General features: G+C 51.7%; 1 protein-coding gene across 1 annotated transcript in view; it reads right to left on the bottom strand.

Annotated features, from left to right (window-relative positions):
- The window catches only part of Ret (ret proto-oncogene), a 45,362-nt gene extending 40,255 nt beyond the window's left edge, over window positions 1-5,107 (bottom strand). The window contains exon 1 of the mRNA XM_048336961.1: window positions 5,041-5,107. Coding sequence (XP_048192918.1) covers window positions 5,041-5,107 — 67 coding nt within the window. The remainder of the gene's footprint in view (window positions 1-5,040) is intronic.
- Window positions 5,108-16,338: the final 11,231 nt, after the last annotated feature.

Here is a 16,338-nt window from a genome sequence, read left to right as displayed (position 1 = left end):
CACTACAGGAAGAGCAGTACCCTGTGGCTTCTCTGCTTTGTCACATGCCCAGGGGCTCACATTAGACAGCCTGGCGATCAACTGGCTTCACAGCCTCCAGCCTGGCAGGAGAGGAGAGGGAACCTCGTGGGCACCCCCTCCTGTACCCAGTCAGTCATCTGCAAGGCTGGAGCTCTACGGAGGGGGATGGTGGAGGGCTGGGAGAGCTCAGTCCATAGGAGCCTGCAGTGTCCCCAGGCCTGTCCTCCCAGGACTGCTGAGAGGAGTGGGCTCCCACTCAGGTCCTGCACTCTAGGCCTCCTCCAGCTGCTGCCCTGGAGCCATGCTCCTTCCAGCCCACTCACACTCAGTATTATGACCCCAGAGACACATATATGCACCTGAGCTCTGAGTCTGCTGTACTGACTTTCAGGAGCAAGCACCCCCCTATTATAGAATAGAGGACCAGTCTCATTGACCAGGGAGATGGAGAAACCACCCCCCCCCGCCCCATGGCCATCACCTCTCGATCCACAGTGCTGTCTACCTGGCTGCCCACTGCCCACCCCACAGCAACCATGCTCTGTTGCCTGCTGCAGACTCCATCTGAACTCTGTCTCTCTTGCTCTCTCTCTACACACACACACACACACACACACACACACACACACACACACACACACGAGTTAAATGCTTAGTAATTCCCTTCCTGCTCATCTCTCCCATCTAAGTGACACTTGAGGGTCATTCTGTTGTCTCCCCAAGGGTAGTGACAGCCTGAGAGAAGCCCTGGCAGCAGGTGCTCCCCCTCCCTAGGGAGCACCTGTCAATCCTTGTTACTCTCAAGTCACTGGTATGATGACCAGGGAGACACTGAGAAGGAAATACAAGCAGGGATGGAGGAGGAGGCTTGAACCAAGATCGCTGGCAAGCAGGATACAGGGAAGGCCATGGTACCAACCCCAAGATGGCCTCCCTTATGCCTCTAAGGGAAATGTGGCCACATGCCCAGGACAGAAGGAAGTATATGTCAGGGGAGGCTGCCAGCCTTGCCCAACTTCCTTCCCTTGTTTCCTTGGACAGCCCATGGATGCTTTCTTCTCTCAGCCTGTCTCAGAGCTATGAGGAGGAGGATCTTGCTTGGAGGAGAAGACAACACTTGCATTCAGGCTCCTGCAGCCCATTTTGTACCCTTGTACCCGACCCCTCAGCACAGCAGCTCCAGCAGATGCTAAGTACATCGGCAAGCAAATGGTGGGGACAAGGGTACCCAGCTGCACCAAACCAGCACAGAGATGGTTGCCCAAAGCAACTATGCCCCTTTCTGTAGGTCCTGGTTCTAGCCCACAGAACTTCCAAATACCCATACCACCATGTCCCACAGAGACTGAATGGCTTCTGCCTCAGCTGTCCTGGGTGACAGCACCTGTTATTTCCACACCTGGGGGCCTGGAGTTTACTGTGGTGACAGGAAGCCTATGGGCTACCATTTCACTCACTGGGGTCCCCCTCTGGAGCCCCCTCCTCATTCTCACCACCAGTGGCTCAGAAAAGAGGCCTGCTGAAAGCCAGGGGTGGGGAGACCTGATCCGGAAGTTCCCATTGGCTTGGAGAGCCTCCGCTTCCTCAGCTGGGGAATGGAGGGACCATCAACCTCCAGGTGTTAATCAGGCTGTGACGTCATCTAGCCAGAAAGCAGCTGACTGGAGGCCAGCACACTAGGGCCCCAATGGGACAGCTGTGGCTCCCTTCTGCCTCATCCAGGTGAAGACGGGGGCCTAGAGCTTGTTTCTCTGTCAGGCTTGGCGGGAGGCAGAGGAAGTGGCAAGCTTGCTGGCTCCCTTTTTCTCTTGGTACCCCAGTCTCCATTTCAACAGATACTATAGTTTTTAATTAGTTTCCTCCTCTCCCAGCTGAAATGCCATTAGTGATCCATTAGGTGGATGTAGCCCATCTTGTTCATGCCACCCAGGAAACTGTGATTTACTTAACTTATCCCTAAAGCAGTTCTACAGAAGAAAAGCAATTTAGTGAATGGGTTCAATAACTCTCCTCTCTCCTCCTCCTCCTTCGTGTGTGTGTGTGTGTGTGTGTGTGTCTTGGTTCTAGGCCTTGAACTCAGGGCCTGGGTGTTGTACTTTACCTTCTTTTGCACAAGGCTGGCACTCTACCTCTTAAGCTACAACCCCTTTCAGCATTTTGTTGGTTAATTGGAGATAGATAAGAGTCTCATGGACTTTCCTGCCCAGTTTAGCTTGGACCCATGATCCTCAGGTCTCAACCTCTTGAGTAGGTAGGATTGCAAGCATGAGCCAAGGCACCCAGTTAACTTGTTCTTTTCCTGCCATCTCACCACGTTCAGGAGTCCATCAATTGGTCCAGCCAGAGTGAGGACTTTAGGCAGCTGTAAGGTGGGGGTGTGGGGGTGGGGAACCTCAGTGGCTACAGTGAAAAGAGACAGGGCAGAGCCTAGGGGTACCTGGTGATGAAGGCCAGGTCCTCCTAGCTCCGAACCTCAGAGAAGTGAGAGGCAGGAAGGAACTAAATAGGTGAAACTCTATCTTCCTCCTCCCTGCCTCCCCCCAGCTCAGGAGCTCACTCTAAAAGAAGCACCTGCTGGTATGGGCAGGCATGACTCTGTCCCCCCACAGGACTGTCCGGAGAGGGTCTCTAAAGTGGTGTGGTGACACAGCTTTGGGTCTGGGAATACAAGGTCCTGGGGGCCACAGGCAGAGTGGGAAGTTCCTTCCCTGCAGCTAGAGATGCTGAACAAAGCAGACCTAAAAGCTAGACCAGGAATAGATGTCAGCCAGGCACTGGTAGTCATGGTGAGATCTGAGAATTGTGGTTCAAAACTAGCCTGGGAAGAGAAAATTGAGAGACCATTATCTTCAACTAGTGAGCAAAAAGTTGGAAGTAGAGGCATGGCTCCAGTGATGGAACACCAGCTGTGAGAACAACAACAACAACAAAAAAGCCAAGCAAGAGCACAAGGCCTTGATTTCAAGCCCCACAAAACAAACAAAAAAGCCAGCCTAGAGCAGTCACGGTCTCACTGGGAAGGCAGGAGTGGATCAGCCTGGGACACACACAGTTTGGGACTCAGAATCCTCCCCACACAGGGGGATGACTACACTTGTACTCAGTAAAAACCAGAAACTCTGAGCAACTTTCAGCTCTGGTTCCAGGATGGGGAAGGGGCCTGGGGGAAAGTATCCTGTGAGGAACAAGGGTGCCCTATTCCTGGGCGTACACAAGGGTCCTTGAGTGTGCAGAGGGAGGCCTAGCACACATGGTGGGTGTGCACCTGTGTCCAGTCTTTTCTGTCTTTTTCAGAAAGGACAGGAGTATGTCTTGGTGATGACCCAGCCCGAATGTGAGTTATGAGCTGAGGAAGCCCCAACAGCCCCCCACCTTCCCCCACCTCCCCTCTAGACCCAGACCCAGGGCAACAGGCGGGGTCACTAGAACACTATGACCACAAGAGGGCGCTCAAGGCCAAGCTGCCTTTGGTCCTCATGGGGCCCACAGCCCCACTGCTCTGTAGCAAAGCAGATCAATGAGGCTTGCTTGGCAGTTCCAGGGTTGGAGCCAAGAGACCACTCCAAAAGCCCTAATTTTCTTTTCCCAGGTGGTAAGGAATTTCTCCACTCCAAGTACTACAAGTTATAATTTCTTGGTGATTCCAGACTTTAGGGGAGTGGGTCTTGTCATTCCCTGGGTTGGGGACACTGTGGGTGGCCACCCCACACTACAGTGTGGCCAGAACTCTTGGCACACAAAGCTACTGAGCTTATTGTCAAGTGTTCCAAACCAGACCCCCTGATCTTGGCTTCTGTGGCCCAGTGGGGCAACCAGGTAAGCTCAGATTCCCCATTCCTATTCTTCAGCAGGTCATAGACCAGGGGCCCATTCTTCCCCTGCCCCCTTTCTGTTTGGTTGGGAATCTAGACCCAAAGAGGCAGGTTTGGGCAGAGCTGTGATTCTCAAAGTCTCTCCAGGGCCTGGGATAAGGGACAGGGAGAGCATGGCCTTCTTTGATGCCAGGGGCTGAGGGGAGAGGAGGCCTTTGTCAGGAATGGAGGGTAGCAGTCTGGCTCCTCTCTCTTTGAGGGAAACGTGATGGAATATGACGCTAGCTCTGAACTGCAATCCGCTTAGGGCTGCTTTCAGGGACTCCGAGATGTGTGGTTGTCAGGGGACAGGGAGTCAGTGGTTCCAGCCTTGGGGTTCCAATTTGTCAGTGTATAGGAATAGGGGCGATGCCCAGTGTTTGCAAGGCCACACCTAATAGTGGAACTGTGCACCTCGCCAGCCTGCAGCATCTACCCCCATCCCACCTCAAGTGATCCAAAGTGCTCAGGAAATACCTCCCGGGCTACAGCCTGGGCCCTGATGGCATGCTGACCAGGCTGAGGTGCACGATTCTGAAGTGCCCACGGGGGCCCCCTCTCCGGGCTCTGGGAGAGGAAAAGAGACCCCAGCAAATACAAGCTTTTGGTATCGGAAAAATCCGAACAGAAAACAAAGCAAAACAAAAACAAGATCGCACAAGCTTTCTTTCATAAAAAGAGTCTCGGAATCTCAACAGCTGGGCCGGGGCATCGGAGCCCAGGAAGGTACTCGGAAGTGAGCCTCCAAAAGAAAACCAGGGTGCCGCAGTTTTCTGCAGAAATAGAATTCCCCACGCAAGCGACACGCTTCCTGGGGCCACCAGACCGGAGAGATGGTTCCCCTCTGCGCCCCGAAGACGGCCCGATTCGTCCGCTCTGCCCCAGGATGGGCTGAGTCCCGAGCGCGGCTGCTGTCTGCCCGTCCGTCCATCCATCAGCCCGTCCGTCCCGGCCGCCAGGCCAGCGTCCCCCTGGGGCGAGGCCCCACCCACCCAGCCCGTGGCCGCAGTCACCTTGTCCCCTGCCCAGACCCGGCCCCGATCCGTCGTGACCCCGCTGTTCCCGCTCCGCCGGCAGGACCCCGTTTCTTAGTGCATCCCACTCCGCTCGGCGCGCGGCTCGAACTTCGCCCCGACCCCCGCGGCCATGCGCGCCCCGCAAGGCTCACCTTCGCCCAGCAGCGGCAGCAGCAGGAGCAGCCGCAGCCGGGAGGCGCCGGACGTCGCTTTCGCCATCGTCCGTGGAGCCCGCGGGGGACGTGGGTCTTGGTGATGGTGGGATGCGGCTCTCAGCCCGGTCGCCCCATGCCCGTCCCGGGGTTGCGGACACTGCGGGTACCGTGCGTCCGGGCCAGACTTCGGGGCGCGGATTCCCGCTGCGCGCCCCGATCCGGACTGAGGCGCGGCCGGAGCCCGCTGCGCCAGAGGAGCGGGCAGGGGCGGGGCGGGCGGGGCGGGTGGGGCGGGGCCGGGGCGGGCGGGGTGCGGGGAGGCGCGGGGCGGGGCGGGGTAAGGCCCCGGGGCCCTGTGTGCGATTCCCCTTGGCAGAACCTATAGAAGGTGACTCGGAGTGGGCCCCATCTCCGTCGCCAGGATGAGCGCACCTCTGCTCGCACAGACACTTTGTCCCCGGTGCGGCCGCTTCGCGGGGTTCCTGCGTCGTGTTCTTTCCTGTCGCGCTGAGACGACCAGGAAAGCCACCTAGGAGGGACACAGGGTCTGGCCAAGCTTCTGTGCCACTGGGAACAGAGCCCTGGGCTGGAACAGGCAAGGGCGGTGGAAACGCAGCATCTTCTGGAGCCTGAGGCTGGAGGATCCTGGCAGGGCGCAAGCCCGCGGGAAGCCGGCATCCAGTTAGGTTGTGGACCCAGATTGCCCGGACGCCTGTTTAGGACACAACCTTCTTTCTTTTTTCTTTTTTTTTTTTGTGCCGGTCCTAGGGCTTGAATTCAGGGCCTGGGAGCTGTCCCTTTTTTTTTTTTTTTTTTTTTTTTTTTTGCTCAAAGCTAGCCCTCTACCAACTTGAACCATGCCTCCACTTCTGGCTTTTTGGGGGGAAGGGTTCATTGGTGATAAGAGTCTCACAGGCTTTCCTGCCCAGCTGGCTTTGAACTGTGATCCTCATCTCAGCCTCCTGAGTAGCTAGGATTACAGGTGTGAGCCACCAGTGCCCAACTAGAAATGGAAAGTGTTGGGCCAGGGTGGGTAGGGGCTCTATCTAGGACAAATCTCCTTTCTGCTCCCACTGCCCTTTGAGGTCTAGTTTCTCCCTAGGTACAAAGGGGTGAAGGAATGGAGCCCGAAGGCTCTGGGGAGGGCAGTTCTTCTGGAGCAGATAAATGATGTGCACATGGACACTGCAGAGATGAAGTCAAACTGAAGTCACTCTGGGCAGGAGAAGCCAAGACAGATGCTTGGCTTGGGTGTGGGCCAGCAGAGATGTCCAGAGCCTGCCTGCTGATGGGTGGGCAGCCAGGCCGCAGGCCAGCCAGGGAGAGGCCTTGTATTTATGGAGCTGGTCTTAGACATAGGGGGCTTCCTGCTGTGCTGATAGCCCCATCCCAAAGATATCACTTAGGGCTGTGCCCAGAGAAGGGGCTTGGTTTAGAAGGGGCAGGGAGGAGGGATTTTCAGCTACACAAAGACTCCAGCCAAGGCTGCTGGCTCCAGAGAGAATGCAGAGGGAAGAGGGTGGCCTGGTTCTCTCTCTCTCTCCCCCCTCCCTTTCTCTCTCCCCTCCCTCCCTTTCCTCTCTTCCCTCCCTCCTTCCCTCCTTCCCTCCTTTCCTCCTTCTCCTCCTCCTCCTCTTCTTCTTCTCTCCCCCCCCCCCCAGCCTGGGTCTTAAACTTCTGTCTTTTTTTCTGTTGGTTAATTGAAAATAAGAGTCTCATAGACTTTCCTGCCTAGGTTGGCTTTGAAACTTCAAGCCTCAGATCTCAGCCTTCTGAGGATCTAGGGTTACAGATATGAACTACTGGTGTCTGGCTCCATTTTTTCAATTAACTTCACTCTCATACTTCCCAGGCCACTCTGGCAGGCCTAGACTGATACTGGGCAGATTAAATAAGTGCTGGGCTTTGTGTGGCCATTCCAAGAACCTTCTGCCTGGCCTTCCTCAGTTCCTTCCACTTTTTGAGGTGGGGTCCTAAGTAGATTCTAACATTGTGACAGGCATTGCTCTTCCCTTGGAAGAAGGTCTGGAACCCCCACAAGCCATGTGTCTGCCTGTATTCATATACATGGAGGTACATGTGCTTATGCCTAGTCTTCTGTTTGATGAATGCCCACAGACCTGACCTGAGAGAGAGGAAGAGGGAGAGGGAGAGGAAGAGGGAGACACACACACACACACACACACACACACACACACACATACACACACAGAGACAGAGAGACACAGAGAGAGACACACAGAGAGAGACAGAGAGAGAGACTGGGAGAGGAAATGCCATACTGTCATTGAAGACATAAGTCCCATAGACTTTCCTTCCTGGACTGGTTTGGAAACCTGGTCTTCAGATCTCAGCCTCCTGAGAAGTGAGGATATAGCACTGGGAATAACAACTCAGCTCTAGTTCTGTGACTTGAACCCAGGGCCTGGGCATTGTCTCAGCTTTTGCTTAGGACTCACTCTCTACCACTTGAGCCACAGCTCCACTTCTGGTTTTTTGATGATTGGAGATAAGAGTCTTACAGAATTTCTTACCCAGGCTGGCTTTGAACTACAATCCTCATATCTCAGCCCCCTGAGTAGCTAGGGTTATAGGCTTTCGCCACTGACTGGTGCCCAACTTCTTTGGTTCTGTTCATCCTTAGGGCAATGGAGTGCCTGTAGGATGCTCAAACTGCCTTCTTGATTTCTGTAAACCTAAGTTTCCCCAACTTAAAGATTTCTCTCTCAGAGGGAGGGGTAACAACAACGACAAAAACTGGGACTGCAAAAGTGGAAGAGCCCAGTGCTAACACAAAATGCTTACTTAGCAAGTCATAGTCATTGTCTTGCTAGGCCCCAGAGGAGCTGGGCTCAGGCACCCCAAGCCCTGAAGGAATGAGGTGTGGAAGGAGCTGGAAGCAGACATGCCACACTATGGTGCCAGGTACCACCCCCAGGGCAGCTTTTCCCCCCTCCCGCTGAGACTCAAACCTGGTACATGCTAGGTAGTGCCATACCGTCTCTGCTTGGAAATGATGGGACTTGCGTGTGATCAAGGGCTGAGTGATCAGGCCTTGGTGTGACCACTTGGTGTGAACTCTGGGCGTGGGTGCTGTCCCTGGGCTTTTTTGCTCAAGGCTAGCATTCTACCACTTTGAGCCACAGAGCCACTTCTGGTTTTCTGGTGGTTAATTGAAGATAAGTATCATGGACTTTCCTGCTCGGGCTGGCTTTGAACCAAGATCCTTAGATCTCAGCCTCCTGGGGAGCTAGGATTATAGGCGTGAGACACACTTGATTTTACTTATATCACTTTACCTCTCTGAGCTTTGTTTTTTGTCATCTGTCATATGAGGCCTGATTAGTATGGGAAACACTGGCTCTGGAGGCCTTGCAGAGAGGGTGTGTGTGTGTGTGTGTGTGTGTGTGTGTGTGTGTGTGTGCAAGCCCAGCCCATCCCTGGGGACATTGCAAAACCAGGCCTCTCAACTGTGCACTTGGGCAAGGGTCTAAGGTTCCTCCTCCTGGTGGAACCAGATAGACGCACAGACAAGAACCTCACTGTGTGTCCTACTCAGTGCCTCAGTTTCCCCACCTGTGTATTACTGCAGAAGGGGTGTTGAGGTTGGGGGTGAGTCTGCTATTTTCTCACAGTTCACCTCCATGGTCCTGCTGTTGGCTTCCATTCAGAGAGCATTGAGGAGGAAAGCCATGCCCAGCCAGCTGACCCAAGGCTCTGCTGAGGGTGGTGTGTGTGTGTGTGTGTGTGTGTGTGTGTGAGAGAGAGAGAGAGAGAGAGAGAGTAGGACTCACTAGCCAGCTCATTATGCTATCACCATGCATTCAGAGCTAACAAAGAATCAAGTAGCCAGGCATCAGTGGTTCACCTCTGTAATCCTAGCTACTCGGGAGGCTGAGATCTAAGGATCACAGTTCAAAGCCAGCCTGGGCGGGAAAGTCTATGAGACTCTTATCTCCAATAAACTACCCCTCCCTCCCAAAAAAAAAAACCAGAAGTGGAAGTGTAGAGTGCTAGCCTTGGGCAAAAGAAGCTCAGGGAGAGCACTCAGGTCCAGAGTTCAAACCCCAGGACCAGGACTAAATAAATGAAGAGTCATAGAGGACAGGGGGCACTCTGCCTGCCTCACAGGCCAGAGGCATTGGTGACATGTCCCCAACCTGCTGGTGAGGAACTCTCCTTAGGACTTCACAGGGCCTGAGCTCTGGCCAGCTGAGCGCAGCAGCGCAGCTGTCTCCATTGCACTGTCCAAGTCAGCCGGTCCCAAGCCTCTCCTAGGCTGACTTTTCCCTTTTCAGTATCTTTTCCTCTCTCCTTTTTCCCTCTTTCTTTTCCTTTTCTTTCGTTTCGTTTTTGTGTCAGTGCTGGGGCTTGAACTTAGTGTCTAAGTGCTGTCGTTAGTTTTTTCCATTCAAGGCTGCTACTCTACCACTTGAGCCACAACTTTACTTTTGGATTTTTGCTGGTTAATTGGAGATGAATCTTAAAGATTTTCCTGTCCAGATTGGTTTTGAACCATGATCCTCAAATCTCAGGCTTCTGATTTTCGAGGATTAGACATGCTGATGCCTGGTTGTTTTCATTCCTTATTGTGACCATTTATGTTCTTTTCTCTCCAGCACCAGCAACTCCTCCTCTCCCTCCTTTGTGTCCTCCTCCTTCTCCCTCTCTTCCTCCTTCTCACCCCCCTCCTTCCTCCTCCTCTTCCTCTTTTTTTTTTTGGTGCTGGTCCTGAGAGGACCCAGACATTGCTGTTTTTCCACTCAAGACTAGCACTCTACCACCTGAGCCACACTTCAATTTCCAACTTTTGGGGGGGACTATTGGAGATAAGAGTCTCAACATACTTTTCTCCCTGGGTGCCTTTGAACTATGACCCTCACATCTCAGCTTCCTGAGTAGCTAGGATAACAGGTATGAGCCACTGGTGCCTAGCGACTGGGACTTCTTTCAATTCTCAAGTCTCAAGCCTCAGTGGTTGAGCAGAGTCCCTTTCCCCAGGTTCCCAATGATCCAGCCAGTCAGTCCAATAGAATTCTGGGACATAACTGTCAGAAGTCCCTTCATTATTGTACTTGTTCCTTATTATCACTGCTTGTAGAAGCTGAAATCCTGAGATCCAAGAAGTCAGTGGATGTTGCTAAGGTAGCATCTGCAGAGAAATGTGGCTAATGTCTGTAATCCAAGCTATGGAGGAGAGAAGGCTGAGATCTGATGATCACAGTTTGAAGCAAACCCAAACAGCAAATTCCATGAGACTCTTACCTCTAATTAGCTCCCAAAAGAGCAGGAAATGGAGCTGTGGCTCAGGTGGTACAGTGTTAGGCTCGAGTGGTAGAGGGCTAGCCTTGAGCAGAAAAGCTCAGGGACAATGACCTGAATTCAAGCCCCAGGACAGGTAAAGAAAAAGAAGAGGAAGAGGAAGAAGGAGAAAAAGGAGAAGGAGAAGGAGAAGGAGGAGAAGGAGGAGGAGGAGGAGGAGAAGAAGAAGAAGAAGAAGAAGAAGAAGAAGAAGAAGAAGAAGAAGAAGAAGAAGAAGAAGAAGAAGAAGAAGAAGAAGAAGTGAAAGAAAGGGCTGGGGATATGGCCTAGTGGCAAGAGTGCCTGCCTCATATACATGAGGCCCTGGGTTCGATTCCCCAGCACCACATATACAGAAAATGGCCAGAAGTGGCGCTGTGGCTCAAGTGGCAGAGTGCTAACCTTGAGCAAAAAAGAAGCCAGGGACAGTGCTCAAGCCCAGAGTCCAAGTCCCAGGACTGGCCAAAAAAAAAAAAAAAAAAAAAGAAGTGAAAGAAAGGAAGGAAGCACACCAAGCACCCCTCTGGACTCTGTCTACAAAGGCAGCAGCTCACACCGGTGTGTATAACACACAACACTTGCCTGCTTGAGCTGTCTCCTGTCCTTTATCCCTCTGGCTTGGTCACAGGCTTTGAGCCTGGACAGAAAGGAAACTCCCCACAATCACAGAGCCTCTGTGCCACAGTGGACCACTTAAGAGACTTTGTAATTACACATTCAGAAGCATGGGTCCCTGGGGGTTCCTGGGGGTGGGGGTGGGGGGAGACTTTGCTCCCCTGTGTCCCAGAGGAGGGTCCAGCTGGCCCCAGGCAGAGGTCTCAGGCCTGGCAGTGGCTCTGTCCCCAGAGGAGAACCTAACGGGCCCCAGGCAGAGGTCTTAGGCCTGGCTCTGCGTAGCCCACAGAGCCCTGGAGAAGGCCCTTCTTGGCTCACACGGGAGCTGAGCTCACTTGGCCAGTCTGACAGAGATGGCCAGCTGCCTTTTAGAAGAAATAAATAAATAAATAAATCAAACCTCTCCCTAGGCAGTTTCACAATCTGCCTTGTAATGCAGATTTAGACAACTTTTTACGAATGCACTTTTTAAAATAGGTCTTAATGGATCCTTTGCAGTAGTTACAGTCCATTGTGTAAATGCAAAGAGCAGCTTTTGGAAAACATGTATTATTGATCAGAAAGGCAGCAGCAATTAGAAGCCAGTGTGTCATATTGTTCAATATACACTTCCTATACAGTCCTGCTGGGTTTACTCATAACTTTCTGACAAATGGTCCTGTCACTAGTGAGCCTTATTTATTTTTTTTTCCTTTTTGGCTCCTGGAGTTTGAAGAGAGAGGGAGAGAGAGAACCTATCCATCAGTTGGAGATAAATAAAAAATTAAGCTTACCTTTTTGCCATCGCAAAACCTACTTATGACTTCTCCGGTTTCCAGACTGAAATGGCAAAACCTTCAGATCAGATGACTGATGCCTCTAGATTTTGTCTAGAATGGAAAAACACAACAAACAACAGCACAGATGTGGGGGTGCCTGGTTAGAATCAGATAGTGGTGAACCATGGAAGGACAGAATCACAGCAGAGTCTGGAGCTGGAGGAACAGAGAGGCAGGTCCGTTCAGCAGAGGCAAGGGGGCCACTCCATCGGGGTCCCCTGGCAGAGCCCCAGCTGGCCCAGTGCTTTAGTCCTGAAGCCTGGAATGGCCAAGGGCACTAAAATAGGGACTTGGTTTTGTCTGAAAGCTCGACCTGGACATTTTCCATTTGCCCTTGAAGAATTAGTTTATTTAATAGGCATTTACCTACTAAGATTCTCCATGCCATTTTCAGAAATTGAGGTAATGTATTGAATAACACAAAGACTATCTCCCTTTATGGTGTTTCTCACGTACAACTGGCAAAACATAAGTGAGAAAACAGAAAGCAAGACACAGGTCAGGCCCACTTGTCTCCAGGGAGCCTTGGGCAGAGACTGGAGCCCAGGGCCATGGTTTCCCTGTAGATCCAGGATCCATACTTCCCTCATGGGGACAGGAGCCTCACTGTGTAACCTTCCACAGAATATTCTCTTCCCAGCCAGCTTCTGCTGCTCTCCCTGGAGGCTGCAGCCTTCCTTCAGTCTCGGAAAGGCTTCATGCCCCAAGGATCTGCAGAATGAAAACTGACCAGTCTGAAAACCCTTCTGTGTTAGCTGGGTGCCAGGGGCTCAAACCTGTAATCCTAGCTATGCAGGAGGCTGAGATCTGAGGATCACAGTTTAAAGCCAGCTTGGGCAGGCAAGTATGTAAGACTCTCTCTTCCAGTTAACTAGCAAAAAGCCAAATGTAGAGTCGTGGTTCAAATGGTAGAGAGCCAGCCTGGAATGGAAAAAACTAAGGGATAGCACCCAGGCTTTGAGTTCAAGCCTCAGTATACACACACATACACACACACACACACACACACACACACACACACATTCCCACACCACACATGCACACACCCTGCTGCGTTTTTGGAATACTGACAAACAGGAAGTTTGCTGACTTAATGTTCTATAATGGTTTCTGTAAGCTGCCCTGCTGGGATCTTAGGTGGGCTAGAGCTCTGGGCATGCGGAAGCTTCCTTGAGCTAGAGCAGAGGGCAGGGAAAGGCTTGTACCAGGTTCTAGGCAGAGACAAAGGGTGCAGCCCAGGCAATTCCTAGCCCTCCATTTGCAGCAGGATCAGGAACATTGTAAGAGTCAACAAAACAGATGCTGTTGCTGGGTCCTATGAGTGAACTAAAAGTCCTCCGTGAACTTCGCACCTGTGCCCTTTGACCTGAGCTATGGTCTGCTGCAGTCTCTAGCAATCACCCTTCTCTTTCCAGGATGAAAAAGATCCAGATAAGCATCTTGTGTGGACGGCAAACTGCCCCTCAAACAGGCAATACCTTCTTCTTACCATCTCAAAGGAAGCAGCCCCAGACTCAGGAGATCACCTTGTTCCTGTTCTGTTCCAGTCATGAAGTGATAACTTCTCCACAGACACGGACTGAGCTCATTGTCAACCAGGCAGCACCTGTGATCTGGGACTGTTCCTCACCCCAGACCTCCCTATTCAACCCGAAGCCAATGTCTGCACCCCTGAAGATGACTGAAGATGTACTGGAGTGCTGTCTTCCCACAGCTGCCATGTAAGAAATCTCCTTTCTCCACTTCACCTGACTTATGTAACTGTAACCCCATTACACATCACCTTTATAATAACAGTCAAAAAAGAAAAAAGAAAGAAATATCCTTTCTCTGCCCACCTCCACTCTCTCTTTGGTGCCAGTCCTGGAGCTTGAACTCAGGGCCTGCGTTCTGTCTCTGAGCTTTTTCGCTCAAGGCTTGTGCTCTACCACTTGAGCCACAGCTCTACTTCAGGCTTTTTGATGGCTAATTGGGAGATTAGAGTCTCACAGACTTTCCTGTCAAGGCTGGCTTTGAACACAAATCCTCAGATCTCAGCCTCCTGATTAGCTAGGATTATAGGCCTGAGCCACCAGTGCCAGATCACCGTGCCTCTTCATTTGGCATATGGCAATGAGTAGCTGGATCTAACATGGGATTCCTGGCCTGGCATCTAAAAATCCAGTTTTAGCTTGGCACTTTACTTGTTCCCAGCCCCTCTGCTGCCCTGGGGCTGTCCATGGGATTGATCACAGATTTATCTGTGGAACCTCTCATTTCCCTGAGGTTGCTGCTTACACACAAGCCTGCCTGGGGCTCCTCACCATGCCACAGGCCCTCCATAGGGGGCCAAATGGACCCCCTACCTATTCTCTGGGAGGCTGGCCTGTCCAGACTCAAATCTTGGAACAGGAAGCACCAAGCTGTGGACCATAGTATACCCATGATGCATTGTGCTATCTGAACTGTCTGAGCACTTGAAATGTGGCTAGTGTCATAAAGGAACTGAAATTTTAAATTGTATTGAATTTAAAATAATGTAAAATTAAATTGACACATGGGACTAGTATACTTGGCAAGCTATACAGTTCTAAAAATAGCTTCCTGGTCTCTCCTTAGGGTCTGGAGAGGGGACAGGCTCTTGGAACAAACTGCTCTCAGTGGAATGACACCAGAGAAGCAGCCTGACAAGGCCTGGTGCTGGGGTTTCCCATATGACCCCCAGCAGCTGCTTGGCAGCTTTTCTGTGACTCAACTTCCTAGTGGTTGAAGATGCCCAGGACTGGAGGGACATTGTGGTGGTATATCCTGGGCACACCTCATATCTGGGGGATCTTGTGTCACCCCTCCAGGCAAGGCCCTCAATCTCCCCAAGCCTGATATCCCTTCCTGCTGCTGGTGGAGTGAGCACAGCCTCACAGGCCCTGCCCTTGGTGGCCTCTTAGGAAAGGTGCTGAGGATCTGGTGTATAAGTAAGATACATGTGGCAAAGAAGGGCTGGCTGTCAGGGGACTTAGCCTTTGCCTGTGGCCCAGGGGCCTGATGGGTGAGCCTGGGGCCTCAGCACCTGTCCCCTCTGCTTCCAAGGGCTCTTTCGTGACTCCCAATCCATCTCCATTGCAAAGACCCCTGTGATGCCATCTAGGGACATGGGTTTGTTTCTCTGAAGACTGCCCAGAATTGATGGCTCGTGTCTGTAATCCTAGCCACTCAGGAAGCTCAGGTCTGAGGATTAAGGTTTGAAGCCAGCCTAGGCAAGGAAGTCTGTGACACTCATCTCCAAATAATCACCAAAACACTGGTCATACAAATGTGGTTCAAGTGGTAGAGTACTAGCCTTGAGCAAACAAAACTCAAGGATAGTGCCCAGGCCCTGAATTCAAGCCCAGGACTAGCACCTAAAAAAAAAAAAAGAGGCAGAAGTGTAATATAGTATAGTAAAGCAGCAAGTTTATTGAAAGCAAAAGTACAGAATAGACTCTCCACAGAGGGGGTCTGAAGCTGGAGCCAGGCCCTTTATGCTTTATTAACTCTCCTGCTCCTTGGGGACATAATTGGTCAGTGAGGGCCTACACACCCAGCTGGGTTTCTCACTGGTCTGTACCACTGGGCATGAAGACAAAAGTAAGTCCTACTGGTTATGTCTGATCATGCACAATTACAGAAGAGGATTTGATTGACCATGTCTGAGTGTTCAAGATTGTGAAAGAGAATTGGGTTGGTTATGTTTGATTGTGCATGATCACAGAAAAGGCTTTGCTTGGTCATGTCTGATTGTGCAACGGGGTATCACCTCACTACTGAGATTAGATTTTGAGTGGGAACTCAGAGCATTATGGGAAGAAGAAGAGCCATTCTGAGCAGGACCCTGAAGCACTATGAGAACAAGAAGCACAATGATGGGCCACATGTTGTCTATCATGTGTTACGTCCACCATTTTTATTTTGTATGTATACCAGTGTTGGGGTGGAAACTGCGGGGCCTGGGTGCTACCCCTTAGTCTTTTCATTAGGGCTGGCACTCTTATCACTTGAGGCACAGTTCTTCTTGGTGGTTAATTGAAGATAAGAGTCTCACATACTTTCCTGCCCCAGCTGGCCTCAAGCCTAGATCTTCAGATCCCAGCCTCCTGAGTAGCTAGGATTTCAGGCATGTCATGGGAAGCTGGTGGGGGGCTGCCACTTTTTATTCCTATCCACCTAACCAAGGAAGCCTAACTCTCCTTCATCTCTTTGCTTCCTGACTGCTGGAGCCAGGTCTCCATTCCCAACCCCCTCTATGTCCAACTCCTCAGCTCCTCTTCCCAGTCCAAGCTCAGGTACTCAACCTGGCCCCCTCTATGTCCATCTCCTCAGCTCTTCTTCCCAGCTCAGCCACTCCACCTGGTCCCTCTATGTCCATCTCCTCAGCTCCTCTTCCCAGTCCATACTCAGCTACTTCACGGAGACTCTGCTTGAGGTCTAATGAGCTTCCTCATTCACTATGTTGGCTTTATTCGTAACCCTTCCTGTCCATCTTGGAATGATTGTGGGTCCCTTATTGTCATCCTGTGTCACATTCATCACTGAGTGGTGGGACTGT

Source organism: Perognathus longimembris, chromosome 2 (genome assembly GCF_023159225.1).
Source record: "Perognathus longimembris pacificus isolate PPM17 chromosome 2, ASM2315922v1, whole genome shotgun sequence".
NCBI lineage: Eukaryota > Metazoa > Chordata > Mammalia > Rodentia > Heteromyidae > Perognathus > Perognathus longimembris.
The sequence above is the reverse complement of the archived record's forward strand: the minus strand, read 5'-3'. Positions and strand labels throughout refer to the sequence as shown.